A 13,319-nucleotide genomic window follows, 5' to 3' on the forward strand; every position below is an offset into this window, starting at 1 on the left:
GTTGATGGCGCTGATAATATGCACTCTGTATAGCTGTTTGAATTCGCAACGCTGTTTTCTTTTGTACGAGATTCAGGGCTCGATTCAATCTGTAAAACTGAAACGTTACAGATTCCGCGATAGAAATGTAATTTCAGATTGAGCCGTCATATGCAGCGTTTACGGTGAATGCAGTCTCCGTGGAAGCGGGAACATTGCCTTTAAATTTCAACCACGCTATAAAATTGAATTTCCGCGATGCGGATTGAATAGAGCACTAAATTGCTGTCTAGAAATGACGTACCATCGCAATATGTTATGGTGCTCACATCCTTGTAAGCATTACATTAACACACATTAAAATCTGATATTCATGTTAGTGGATTGTGGTTTATAGAGTGTTGATCATTATGTTATGTGGTTGCAACGTAGCATCTCGTGCATCACGATCAGACCTCTTCATTGTTATCAAGCCAGACAGTTCAATTCCACACTTCACATGATGTTTTCCTTCTGATGGGAAAATATATAGAGTTGCACAAAAAGATAATTTGGGACATGAAAATAGGCTACCCAGTTCCACAGTTTCGGATTGATGCTGCGGATCATAATACCTGAAGCCATCCACTGTATGGCGTCTCTTCATCAGTCACTGAGGAAAGTATTTCTAGGCCACATGAAACAATTTACTATGTCTGATACAATTATTTGGACAGTGAGTGTAATGCCTTCTGGTTTGACTCAAGAACAACCACCTTAGTCCACCAAAAACATACCAGGGTTACCTACTACTCACGTCAGTAATCAGATCAGATGTGTTCTTCCATAATGTTCCTCTCAAATCCAGGGGTTCCTTGGAGGGGTCATCAAGATGTGCATGTACACAAGATACATACACAAGTACACCCTGCAAAGTTGTGCATTATCACTATCACAAAGAAACTTTAGCTTAAGTATGTAAAGAAAACACCATTTAAAATATTTCTACACAAATTTGTACACAGTTCCAGCATTTTGTAAAATCTGTATTTATTAATGATTTACAAAAGGTTAACATGAAACCATTTAAATGTGTTACCTAAAATGAGTAACATGAATACATTTGTATACATGTCAGTTAACATCTTTAATGCTGAAACAGAAGCTGAAAAATGATATTGACACTGTTACTTTATGGAAAATTAAAGTTAACATAGTAAAATCTGGCCCATGTTCTGAAAAAAAGAAATCATATTTACACACAAGATGGAGTTCCTCAAACAGCTGTGATTGAAGAGATGTAGGGGTTTAAGACTGGAGATATGTACTTCATGTAAATAGCATACTGCCCAAATCCTTAAAATAACATTTACCTACAGTAGCCTATAGGTCCCAAATGTATTCCATGTTTGTATCGATTTAACTGAATGCTCAAACGTTTTAAATAAACAAAATCTGTGCAAGTAAATTACATAAGGTTAAAATAAATACCTGTTATACAAACAAGGTTTTTACTTGTGATTTTTATTATCAATTGAACTGAAAATGAAGTAATTTTCCCATCATGGTACGCTTCCACTTTCCTCATACTGGCAATGTATACAACTGGTCAAATTTCACAACTCTGCAAATGACTATTCAATTCAAAACAATTCAGAACCAAAAGGTAAGAGTTCCTTATCTCAATTTCCTACGTCACACTTGTATAAAATGCCCTGTTGGATAAAGTCTGAAGCATCCATTTCTGAAGATAAACACCAAATAAGAGCTGCTACTATTAAGAATTGAGAGTTCTGTTTGGAAGGAGAGGGATATTTACAGTGTGGGTATGCACTCAGGTGGACCCCCAGTAGGACCAAGTAAACCACTTTATATATGTGGAAGTCATAGCGAAGACATAGCATCTTCCAGTAATGCCTGGATCAAAACTAAAGCGACATTCTAACGAATGAAGCATACAGTGTATCGCAAACCAGAATGGACAACATTACTCCATTTGAATCAATGAGTATAAGAAGAAGTTCAACTTAAAAAATTGGTCTGGTCTGGTAAGCCTGGGCATTTATTTAAAAGTGTGAAAATATGTAATGCAGAAAGAGCATAAAATAACACCATAAAATATTCCACATTACAGTAAGCTATTAAAAAAAATACAAATTAACAAAACATTTCATCCCTAACCCAAGAACCATTTTACAAACAAAAATATATTCCCCTTCATGTGATTTCAAATTTGTCTTAGTATAATTGTTTTTTTGTTGTAGTTTTTTTTACAGTGCTTTATTATAATATATATTTGATAGTTTAAGAGGGAAATTAAGCAAATAAATGTCTCTCCTATTGCAACGATACATCTAAATCGTACGTAATGGTCCAGTTATTCAATAAAAACAAAAAAGGAGAGTCACTGGGAAACAAAAGCTGGCTCTCTTTCCCATTGCTCAGTCGGGGCTTGGCGGTCAATTTGTCTTGCTAAGGCTCCAGTCTACTACTTTGTATTGAGTTCATTTTCCAGCTCCATGAGTTTTCGCGAGGCCTTGACTTTGTTGGACACTTCCTTCCCTTGGGAAAAGAGCCGCTGGCGCTCCTTGAAGGTCATACTCTCCGGGGCTCCTTCAGTTATAGTGTTTTCCTGTTCTTGACCACTGCAATGAGAAAAGCAACCACAATATGACAAACATATACTGTACAACGTTGTGAGTTCTGAGAATTCCTATATACAATGTCTCAGTTTCTTATGGTCCCTCGTTCAGTCTAAAAGTATTTCCTCTGACCCAGTTGAATGTTGTGTTTATAAAGAGAGATGCATGGCAGGCCTCACCCTTTCGTCCACTTCTCTCGCAGGTCCTTGTAAACTTCTCCTGATCCTACAACCCCTGTTGTGTTTCCAGTGTATGAAATAAATCCTGTGTTCATTAATGAATTGGGGAAATAGAGCACATTAGTTAATTAACAATTTTTGTTTTGCACCATGTTGGCAGATTAAACCGATAGCATTTTTTAAAAAGCTGCTGGGTACATAACTTATTTGTGTATAACATCTCTATATTAACAATATATTTCCCTGGGAGTAATTTACCTGCTTCAGTACACAAAGAGTACTGCACACCAATGCAAAGTTATTGTGACATAACACTGTGCCAACTGTAAATTGTTGCCAAGTCACAGTCCAGGCTATATATATATATATATATATATATATATATATATATATATATATGATTGTTATATGTACCCAGCAACTTTTCAGTCACGTTCAAATTATACAACAAACTGTGCTTTTTCCACAGACCAAAACAAGCCGCAGGGACTAGATTAGCTGACTGAATAGCGTTAGTACATTCCAAGGCACGCCTGAAGCAGCAGGGTCTGTGAAACAAGTGTGTGGGATCAAAAGTGGAGGTCAACCACTAAGTCATGTAGCACCCAAGATAAACTTTACTTAAAAACCACTGGATGTTAGCTAGGAGCTCATCAAAGCCACCAGTGCCTGAATGAGGACTGATTTGGTATCCTAACTGGCATTCTAACTTCTAACCCAACACCATTGACCCCCATGTGACCTCTACCTCTGACCCACAGTAGGCATTCATCAGTAAGCTCACGTGTCCATGTGTGTCCGGGCAAGGCAAGCGCAGGGCCTGCTGTCTCTCACACTAACCCAGAACTTCCACTACTAGAATCTTACTGGTTGTGTCCCAACATGCTGTGTCTGTGCGTGGAAGCACAACCAACATTCAAATGCATGTTGAGTTTGTTTTCTTTGTTTTAAATGGAATGAAACTGGGAATAAAAGGGCAGACACAAAGACATTTACATGTGTGAACTGAGGCAGGACTCCACTGGCAGGGTCAAGTTCTTCTGGTGCAGAACAGGCTCTCGGAGTCTACAGACTGGTTGATAAGTTGGTACCTATCCAAGATCGGTCTGTCCCCTGAGCTAAAACAACACCTTCTGAACCCCCCCCCCCTAAAAATGCATAAAAGTCTATATTCTTGTGCCATGGATAATGTTTTCCTTTCCTTACACCTGGCTCCAAATATTCACATTAGTCAGATTTAGCTGATATTCTTTTAAGATAAAGTGGAGTAGGAGGTAGAATGTTAAAACCTTTGGCTAGACATCTAGACGTCTTATCTATCAGAGAGCTGGGTTGCCCTTCTCCTTGATGCTGCCAGTGGATTCATCTGCCTGAATGCATTGTGGTTAACAGAGGAAGCCAGTGATTCAGGTGGAGACGGGTCACCTGTACCACGGAATGGCCCTCTGAGAGGAGGAGGAGGAGGAGGAGGTGGTAGTGGTAAGCAGCAGCGTTAGACAATGTCACTGACACACAGACAGACTGACGGGACAGCCAGAGCCACAGACAGACAGGGCAGACCAGATGAGATCGACAAAAACAGAGACATGGCAGACAGGCAGACAGACAGGGCGAAGACTGGAACAGTCATAGCAGACAAAAAGAGGAGTGAACAGAACACTTGAGCGCTGAAAGGAGGAGAGCAAAGCAGCAGAGGCAGTAGATATCAATGGATATCAGGTCGATTGATTCAGCGCAGGGAGGCGTGTGACGGAGGGAGGCGGTTTGCAGATTATGTTGATGTGGGGTTATAGCAAGGTTAGTGATTGGTCTCTCAATTTGAGTGAGGAATGCAACACATTAACAAAAGGCCCAGACATCATCATCCATACTGGGTAGGAGAGGGGCACTGGTGCTGTGTGCAGGTGTTACATGCAGCAGGGTGACAGTCACTGAACATCTTGACTCTGTTAGACTGTGTTGCATTACTTGCATCTTTTCTCCATGGCTGTTTAAAGTGTCCATGTACCAACAGACTCATCTGTCTCAAAAATTAAAAGGCACAATCCTGCGATTCCTGTCAATGGTGAATATTATTAAGTTATTTACAGCATTTCTCATTTGGAAATCTATCTTATAAGATCCTTATAAACTACAGTAGACTATGCTATGGCTTACAATGAAACACTGAAAATGTAGTGTTTAGAGTAACATAAAATAGAGATTACACTTTTGAATTCTGTTCTCACCAAGAGTCTTTAATTATTGTGGTTTGTTGACCAAAAATATACAGACTATCCCTAAAATGTAAAACAAAGCTAATCTTTAAACAATTTATGAAAACATAAATACTGTTTTAATAACTTATAAAATAGTATGTAATTGGTTCCAGCTGTTGATGAAAGTAACATAAAGTTTCCACTTTTGTCAGTAGGGGTCACTAAAGGCTTGAAAACAGAATACATTGTGCCATAGATGAAGACCATATAATTAGATTAAAGTGAATCAGTACTTCTCAGTAATCTAATCAGTGATTGGTTTGGAGCCCTGACAGAGCTTTAAACAGCCACAGACAAAAACAATGCCTCACTCAACAGATCTTTTCCCCTTTGCCAAGTGTGCAAGTGAGCCTAGAGAGAGCTGCTCCTCTCAGGTCCCACCACAGTGACCGTGTGATGGATAAGAAGCGAGTGTCTCAGTGTTCCTTAAAGCCAACACCACCACCAAGCAGCCGTGGGGCCCGCGGGGGGGGGCTGGGCAGGCGGGAGGCAGGTGGGCCAGCGGGCGGCAGGCCACCCCCTCAGCAAAACCAAACACACATGAGCGGGTGGGCGTGGAGCGGCAACACCAACAGTACTATGATTGGATATCTGTAGTGCTATCACAGGGAATCACGGGTTGGTTGGTTTATCGATTGCTTTTACTCGCTAGAAGGATGATTGGAGGAAGAGGAATGGGTGAGGACAGAGGACATTTTCTGACAGAAGGATCGGGAAAAACAAAAAAAATGGAATCTGATTTGCTAGCGGAGGAGTGGAAATTCCCCAAAAAAGAGGACAACAAACTATAACACAAAATGATGGCTGATGGGAGATGGCGGGAGAAAAAAACGAATTACAAGTTGATTGGCAACTACAATACAGATCTATTGGATTGTTGATAGAGAGAGGGAGAGAAAGAGAGAGAGAAAGGGAAATGGAAGCCAGAACGCCTCTATCCAAGAAAAACGTGGAAAAACGAACACAAAAATATAACACAAAAAACATGAACGAATGAATGAATGAGAGATATGGAGTGGGAGGTATACGGGAGGTGTGTCCTCTCTCCTTTATGTGTCTACCTTTAGAGTTGCCTGTCGGGATGAAGCTGAGGCTGGGTTTGATGGGAGGGGGAGGGGGCTGCCCTGCAGTACTGTTGGCATTGACAGCCGGCGGCTGGAATGAGCTGGACAGAAAGATCCCATCAGACATAGGACGGGGCTTGCGCGCAGTCGGCTGCGGCTTGTGTGCGGGCGGGAGGTCGCCATAGGACTTCCTGGTGGCGGAGAGCTTAACCTGACCTGCTAGGCCTGTAACGTCCTCCTCCTCCTCGTCATTGTACGAGACAAACTTGGCAGTGTACAAGGTGTCAGGGGAGACGACCTGGGTTTTGAGGTAGGAAGTGTTTCTCTGAGGCGGGGGTGGTGGAGCGTTAGTGGCAGTGGTTGCGGGGGATGCAGTGGGAGGGGGGGGCTGAGGCTGGTAGTCCCTGGGGAGGGGAGGTCTGTACAGACCAGGCTCGTCAGGCGTCAGCAGCTTGCGCTCGGCCTCCTCGTGCTGCCGGCGCCGCCCTTCCTCCAGGCGTGTGTAGTATTCCTCCTCCTGTCTCCTCTAAGGGAATAGGGAATGGGAAGAGCCTGTTAGTGTGGCCTACTCTCACCTCCAAGGTATGGCTGGCTGGACCTGACTCACTCCGCCTCTGGTGGAGGGAGGCTACCCATGGCCACAAGACACCCAGACAAGTCCTCCACCTTATCTGTCCACTATGTGTCTGTATGTCTATGTGTGTGAGGTGGGGGAGACTACTTTGTGTGTACTGGGTTCTGTAATACCTTAGTACAGAAGCCTAGCAGTAAAGAGCGATGGCCCAGTAATAGAAAGGTCGCTGGTTCGAATCCATGAGCCGACTAGGTGGAAATCTGCCGATGTGCCCGTGAGCAAGGCACTTAACCCTGTAAGTCGCTCTGTATCAGAGAGTCTGCTAAATGACTAAAATGTCAATGTAAATGTGCTGTGTATTTCCTCTCCTTCCCTCCATGCTGTGTTGAGAAGGAGGAGGGATATAGAGACTTAGCTGGGGCCAACAGTTTGAAGTGGTTTGGGTTAGACTACAGTCAAGTGATCTGATAGGCTTGACGACTCCAATTCAGGGTTCTTTGAGGGATTCTACGGTTTTAACTCTGGAAAGGGACCAGCTAGAAAGAGAGAGATTGGTCGGCTCTGGATTCTGTACATGGATCCCCTGGGTTAGTGTGTGTGGTGGGTAGGTATATGTCATCGATGAGATGATGGTGGGGGAACAGATATGATGTATTGTACTCTGGTATGGCCACCACAAACCACAGCAAGGGTGGGGCATTCCAACAGCAGTTCCAAAGCAGTACCTGATGGAATGACTATGGCTTCCCAACAAACATACAATTCCGTAAACAAAAAGTGAATCCCATGCTTTTTGGGGGTAGGAGGGTTACATGCATACATCCATACATAACACAGAGGAAGGGGACAATCATGAGGACATGCAGTTGGACATCATTGCCATTATTACAGGGCTTCAATTACCAGTGGTCTGAGGATGACTCACAGGAAAACAACAGCTGAATCAATGGTAACTCAGGGAAAACAAAAAATGGCACTGGGATGTTGTAACAAAGTCACACAAGGCAAGATGAAGGTGTGCTGCTGCTCTCAGACCACTGGTAATTCAATGTCTCTGTAACTAACTGGGACAGAGGACACGAAACACTCAGTGCTCCAAAAACATGCTTAGCCTCTGACAGACCAAACAACACCAGGCTTCATTAAGATAAGTCAGCATCCTGTCTGTCTGTCTGCAGACTCCCTGGCCGCAGGCCCTCTGCTCTCTGGCCCAATAACACTTCCCCTAAACACAGAACACTTGGTACTACTTCCATCACTAATCACTGCTCTACTGGCTTCCTCTTATGTTCCTAAAACCCAGTCAGACACAGGCCCCTTCACAGTTCTCAGACTGGTTCATTGTAGAGGGGTGTGTTCACAACGCTTCACACAGGATCACTTACAGCTCTGTGGGACACCGACCAACCAGGAACAGAACAGTCGAAACCTTGAAAAAGCTGATATTAGCAGATTTGATAAAAAACTACCACCTCAGTTGACCCTTTCCACCCCTGAAGGGAAGTGGTCCCACAGATCGGTCTTTGTCTTTCACTATGTAATTGTTTTCTTATGCTGGTGAGCTGTTTTGTTTCATGAGGTAAACTACAATTAGCTGGGCAGATCCCCACTGGGTAATACTACAATTAGCTGGGCAGATCCCCACTGGGTAATACTAGAATTAGCTGGGCAGATCCCCACTGGGTAATACTAGAATTAGCGTGCAGGTAAGACGCTCTCTGGGTTTTCACTCTGTTACTCTGATGTCCTCTGCTAATAGATCTGACTGGGGCATTTTGCTTTAATCTGCTCTGCTGGCAATGACATCAATCCTTTCACATAACTTAACCAGCTTTCATTTTTTTTTTAAACAACGAACTACTGAAAGACAGCTGTGTGCAATACAAGCATCTGGATTTCATTGCGGTCTATTGCATTAATATTCATATCATATTTTTTAATAACCGTATTGAAGTCAGACTGAACAGAAATCACTAATAGAAATGTATCATGTTCACCTGCAAGAACATAAATGAGAAATCATGTTTTGACAGCACCTCTCTAACCAGCTCTGTGTTCGCTAGCTATATGCTGTGTGAGAACTGTGTAGTGCATGTATACGTGGTTCTGTGGGTCCTGTCAGGTAGGTGTACCTTCTCATTGACCTCTCGTCTGGCCCTCTCCTCCTCTCTCCAGCGTCTCTCCTCCTCCTGTTTGGCCCGGTCCTCTGCCTCGCGCTTACGGATCTCCTCCAGCTGCTGCTTCCTCCGCCGCTCCTCGTCCTGCAACTAACACACACACACACACACACACACACACACTTCAGCACCATGTACACGGCCCAATAACTTGTACTGCATTCTATTTATCTCAGGAGTCCTCCAAAATTGTGTGCTTGAAGATTAATCAGTTGTATAGTGGAATATACTTTTAAATCAACTGTTTCATACACTATATTCATATGTGTTGTACATTGTTGTGAGGCCATGTTCCCTAAGGTGAAAAGGTGGAAATACAATTTAGTGACAAACTATCCTCAGCTCTACAACTAGAGTAGAGCTACTGTTGCGCTAGTCTGTCTGTGGTCTCACTATGCATAGTGCAGGTCAGGTTAGTTCAGACAGAACCTCCAGTCTTGGGCTCATATTCTAGAGTCTAGATATTGTGATGGAATGCTCTGTCACAGGATAGGTCATCTGTGGTGAGAGTAAACACAGGATAGGTCATCTGTGGTGAGAGTAAACACAGGATAGGTAATCTGTGGTGAGAGTAAACACAGGATAGGTAATCTGTGGTGAGAGTAAACACAGGATAGGTCATCTGTGGTGAGAGTAAACACAGGATAGGTCGTCTGTGGTGAGAGTAAACACAGGATAGGTCATCTGTGGTGAGAGTAAACACAGGATAGGTCGTCTGTGGTGAGAGTAAACACAGGATAGGCTGTCTGTGGTGAGAGTAAAACAGTGTGCACTGCAGACAGGAATATGGCGACAGCTGGGCATGCAGAATGAATTACAATGTGCAGCAAGAACAAACAACAGCAGCATGGCTGGGCAGAGCAGAGGAGCGTCCAGTTCAAGCCTTAGTTACACTCACTGATGACATGATGACCAAACACAACAGACTGGAAGTCAATCACTAGATGAAACATGACTACAGATGGACAGTAGAAAAACGTTCTACACTGTGCAACTTCCCCAATGAGAGGGGAGTTGAGGAGGAGAGCGATGCTATATTGGCTGAGCACCGGCATTGTTCACACAGAGCTGGATGAGTTGAATGAAGTGGACTGACACCACAGCACAATGATGGTTACACCCCACATGCAGATGACCACTGCTGGGGGAGGGTCTCAAATCATGCACAGACAGCCCCCACTGCAGGCCAGGCAGCTCCCTGCTCTGAAACAACAGCTGCATAGTACTGAGCTTCTCTGGAACAAATACAGTATCTAACCATGCCCCAGTTAGTTTTAGACTTGTTTAAGGTTAGATTATTTATTATACAGATTTTCTTATTCTTTCTGGAAATAGTTTTTTTCAGGGATGATTATTTATGTTATGAGGCATTATTATGTGGTATTGTCTTTAAATGAGCCCTGACCAAAAGACTCAGTGTGACTGTCTGGCCTTTGGCTCTCACAGAGACTAAGTTAGATTACCGTTCCCACAGCAGCAGTTATCTAGTGGAGACAGGGCCCCACAGCCAATGAGCATCGCAGGATGACTTCCCCGTGTGGCCACTCAAGACGGGGAGGGGAGAGAATGAACGAGAGGAAACACAGGTGGAGCCGAAGACAAGAAAGGAGGAAGAGTGCGTAAAGAGAGAACGTACCAAGTCTAGAACAGAGATCGCTGGGACAGCAGTCTGCTGCGGGAGAAGAGAAGAAACCAAATAGAAGAAGAAGAAGAAGAAGCATTGCTAGGGGTTTTAGGAACATTTCTCCACAGTATGGGGCTGATTACTGCCAGCGGCCGAATGAACGGCCCACTTCCCCTCAGACAGACAACGCTCCTCTATGGTCCGCTCAGTCCCATCTCTCGCATGGAGCTCCACGAAGTGCCCAGTTTACAAGAAGAATTTCCACATTGTTCCATCACCACCCCCCTGGCCGAAACTAAGACAATCTTTCTCCCTCAGAGAGACAGACAAGCAGGGGCTGTGAGCCTTGACCTGGCTGGCAGGGACTGCTCACTACTTATTGGAATCATTGTCTCACTAGACAGTCTGGATACAAGGTCACAGCAGACTGAAGACAGTACTGTTGTAACAGTTACAAATGAGAAGCAATAAAGCAATACTCTCACTGGTTTATGTTGATCTGTGGTGTCGTCTGAGTGGGGCTAGCGACATTAGCCCATGTTAGATGGCATATGGTACTCTAGCCATCCTGTTAGACCAGGAATATGGTACTCTAGCCATCCTGTTAGACCAGGAAAATGGTACTCTAGCCATCCTGTTAGACCAGGAATATGGTACTCTAGCCATCCTGTTAGACCAGGAATATGGTACTCTAGCCATCCTGTTAGACCAGGAATATGGTACTCTAGCCATCCTGTTAGACCAGGAATATGGTACTCTAGCCATCCTGTTAGACCAGGAATATGGTACTCTAGCCATCCTGTTAGACCAGGAAAATGGTACTCTAGCCATCTTGTTAGACCAGGAATATGGTACTCTAGCCATCCTGTTAGACCAGGAAAATGAGATGAATCAATGCCTAATGGCAATAATAAAAAATAAAAAAGAACCAATTTGTACTTTGCCATGTTTCCATGTAGGTTTGTTGTTTGACCGACATCCTGCCCCTTCCTTCCCTTCCCGCCCTCTCTCTGCAGCCAGTCGAATACAGCAGCTCAGCTCAGCATGGCAAAGCAATGACGTAAGGATGTTGCAGGTGCACATTGCAAAACATTAATTGTAGCTAGCTACTTAATGGTGTTCCTCGTGGGAATTCCATATCCTATTCTGTAAGCATTAAGCCCAGTTCCATTTCCTCTTTTCTCACTGTTCTGCTTCCCATGGCTCGCCCTTCCTTGGCATGAGAAACTTCATGCCCTGTGAGTCAAGAAGCTATAAACATTTCAGAGCTCAGAACATTTATAATGGGTCTACTGTAATCAATGATGGGTCTATGTGCATCTAATAGCACTATGAACATCTTGGGCCACTAGTCTTCCTCCATACACCTTACCTCTGATGTCCAATATGATTCTCTATACCGTAGCCTACCTTCTCCATGTCCTCCTGTTCTCCACTGTGCAACACTAGACCCCTACTCTCCAGAGAAGCTCACCCTTGCTCTCTTCTCCGCCTCCAGCCGCTGCATGATCATCATGGTGTCCATGTCCTCGTCATCATCCTCGTCATCTTCCTCATCACTCTGCTTGGACTCCTGCAGTCTCTTCTGGAACTGCCACTCCAACATCAGCTTCCTGAGCCGGTCGCTCTCCTCGGCCGTACGCTCCGGCTTGGCCTGCAGGTCCTGGATCTCCCTGTCTAGCAGGTCTACGATGTGCAGCTGCTGCTGCTTCTCCAGCTTCTCCCGGGCGTCCCTCTTCCAGGGGTCTGGGGACAGGCTGTCGCTGGAGGACAGCTCCTCCTTGCTGATGGTGATGTACTGCAGGTCCCGGCGCTCGATGGTGCGGGGCTGCTGCTGGGGGAGCAGCTCTCTGATCACTGTGTCCATGGGGTTACCCTGAGGGGGCAGGGTGGACACTCTGGGCAGGGTGGACAGTTTCTCTGGCCTGGGGGGCTGCTGCTGCTGGGCCTGCTGTTGGGCCTGGGGGGGGAGGTAGGGCTGGGGCACCTGCTGCATGGGCATGGGGGACCGGGGAGGGGGCATCTGTTGGTGCTGTGTGGGAGGGGGGAGTGTGCCCCCGTGTTGGTTGTTGTTCTGGGCTACAGGCACGGATGGGTTACGGACCTGTCCCAGCTTCCTCTCCTGCTCCCTCCTCTTCCTCTCCCTCTCCTCCTCTAACCGGGCTTTCTCCTTCTCATACCAGCGCTGCTGCTCCTCGCGCTTCTTGCGGTCGGCGGCGGCAGCTGCTGCGGCCTGCTGCTGGGAGGCCGAGGGAGGAGGGGGCAGGGGTAGGTCGGGCTGGGGCTCGAAGTCCTGGTAGTGTACGGGGGGAGGGGGCGGTGGAGGGGGAGGGAGGTCCGTGCGTGTGGACTGGGCCACGGGGCCTGGGTGGGGGGCGATGGGGCCGGGGGTCTTCCAGCGTCCCGGGCCACTCTTGTGGTTGCTCTGGGTCTTGTTGGAGGAGGACGAGGAGTAGTTGAGGTGCTCCTGGCTGGAGGTTGAGGACTCCACGGAAGAGGAGACCTGGTGGTGGTTGCCCCAGTGTTCCCCACTGCCCCGCTGGTAGTCAGCCTCTCTCTGCTGCTGCTGATGCAGGTGGACCAGGTCCTCAGGACGCAGGCCGGTTGGAGGGTAGCCCCCCGGGAGGTCACACAGCTCCTCCTGAGAGTGGTCCACCCGCTGAGAGAACAGACACGGCAGTCACACACACATTAACACAGTGCAAGAACAGCACAGCACTTTTTCACTACTGCATACTCCTAATTCCTTTATAAATTAACAACGTACTTTTCATAGTATATATTCTGAGAGAGGCTATTCAGAGAAAACATTTCTGTATGATTCCTTTGCTCCTGGAGTGATG

The 13,319-nt window shown here is 45.6% G+C and overlaps 1 protein-coding gene across 18 annotated transcripts in view; it reads right to left on the reverse strand.

Annotated features, from left to right (window-relative positions):
- Window positions 1–991: 991 nt before the first annotated feature.
- afdna (afadin, adherens junction formation factor a) overlaps window positions 992–13,319 on the reverse strand; it is a 125,934-nt gene continuing 113,606 nt past the window's right edge. For 6 of the 18 annotated variants that reach the window (XM_045211292.1, XM_045211276.1, XM_045211280.1 and 3 more), the window contains 6 exons: window positions 11,951–13,135; window positions 10,489–10,524; window positions 8,808–8,942; window positions 6,099–6,627; window positions 2,780–2,864; window positions 992–2,603 (listed from right to left, as the gene is read on the reverse strand). In XM_045211292.1, the coding sequence (XP_045067227.1) occupies window positions 2,447–2,603; window positions 2,780–2,864; window positions 6,099–6,627; window positions 8,808–8,942; window positions 10,489–10,524; window positions 11,951–13,135 (2,127 nt within the window). In that variant the 3' untranslated portion in view covers window positions 992–2,446. The remainder of the gene's footprint in view (window positions 2,604–2,779; window positions 2,865–6,098; window positions 6,628–8,807; window positions 8,943–10,488; window positions 10,525–11,950; window positions 13,136–13,319) is intronic. The other 12 variants (XM_045211288.1, XM_045211287.1, XM_045211289.1 and 9 more) reach the window with 7 other exon arrangements.

Source organism: Coregonus clupeaformis, chromosome 36, assembly GCF_020615455.1.
Source record: "Coregonus clupeaformis isolate EN_2021a chromosome 36, ASM2061545v1, whole genome shotgun sequence".
Classification (NCBI taxonomy): domain Eukaryota; kingdom Metazoa; phylum Chordata; class Actinopteri; order Salmoniformes; family Salmonidae; genus Coregonus; species Coregonus clupeaformis.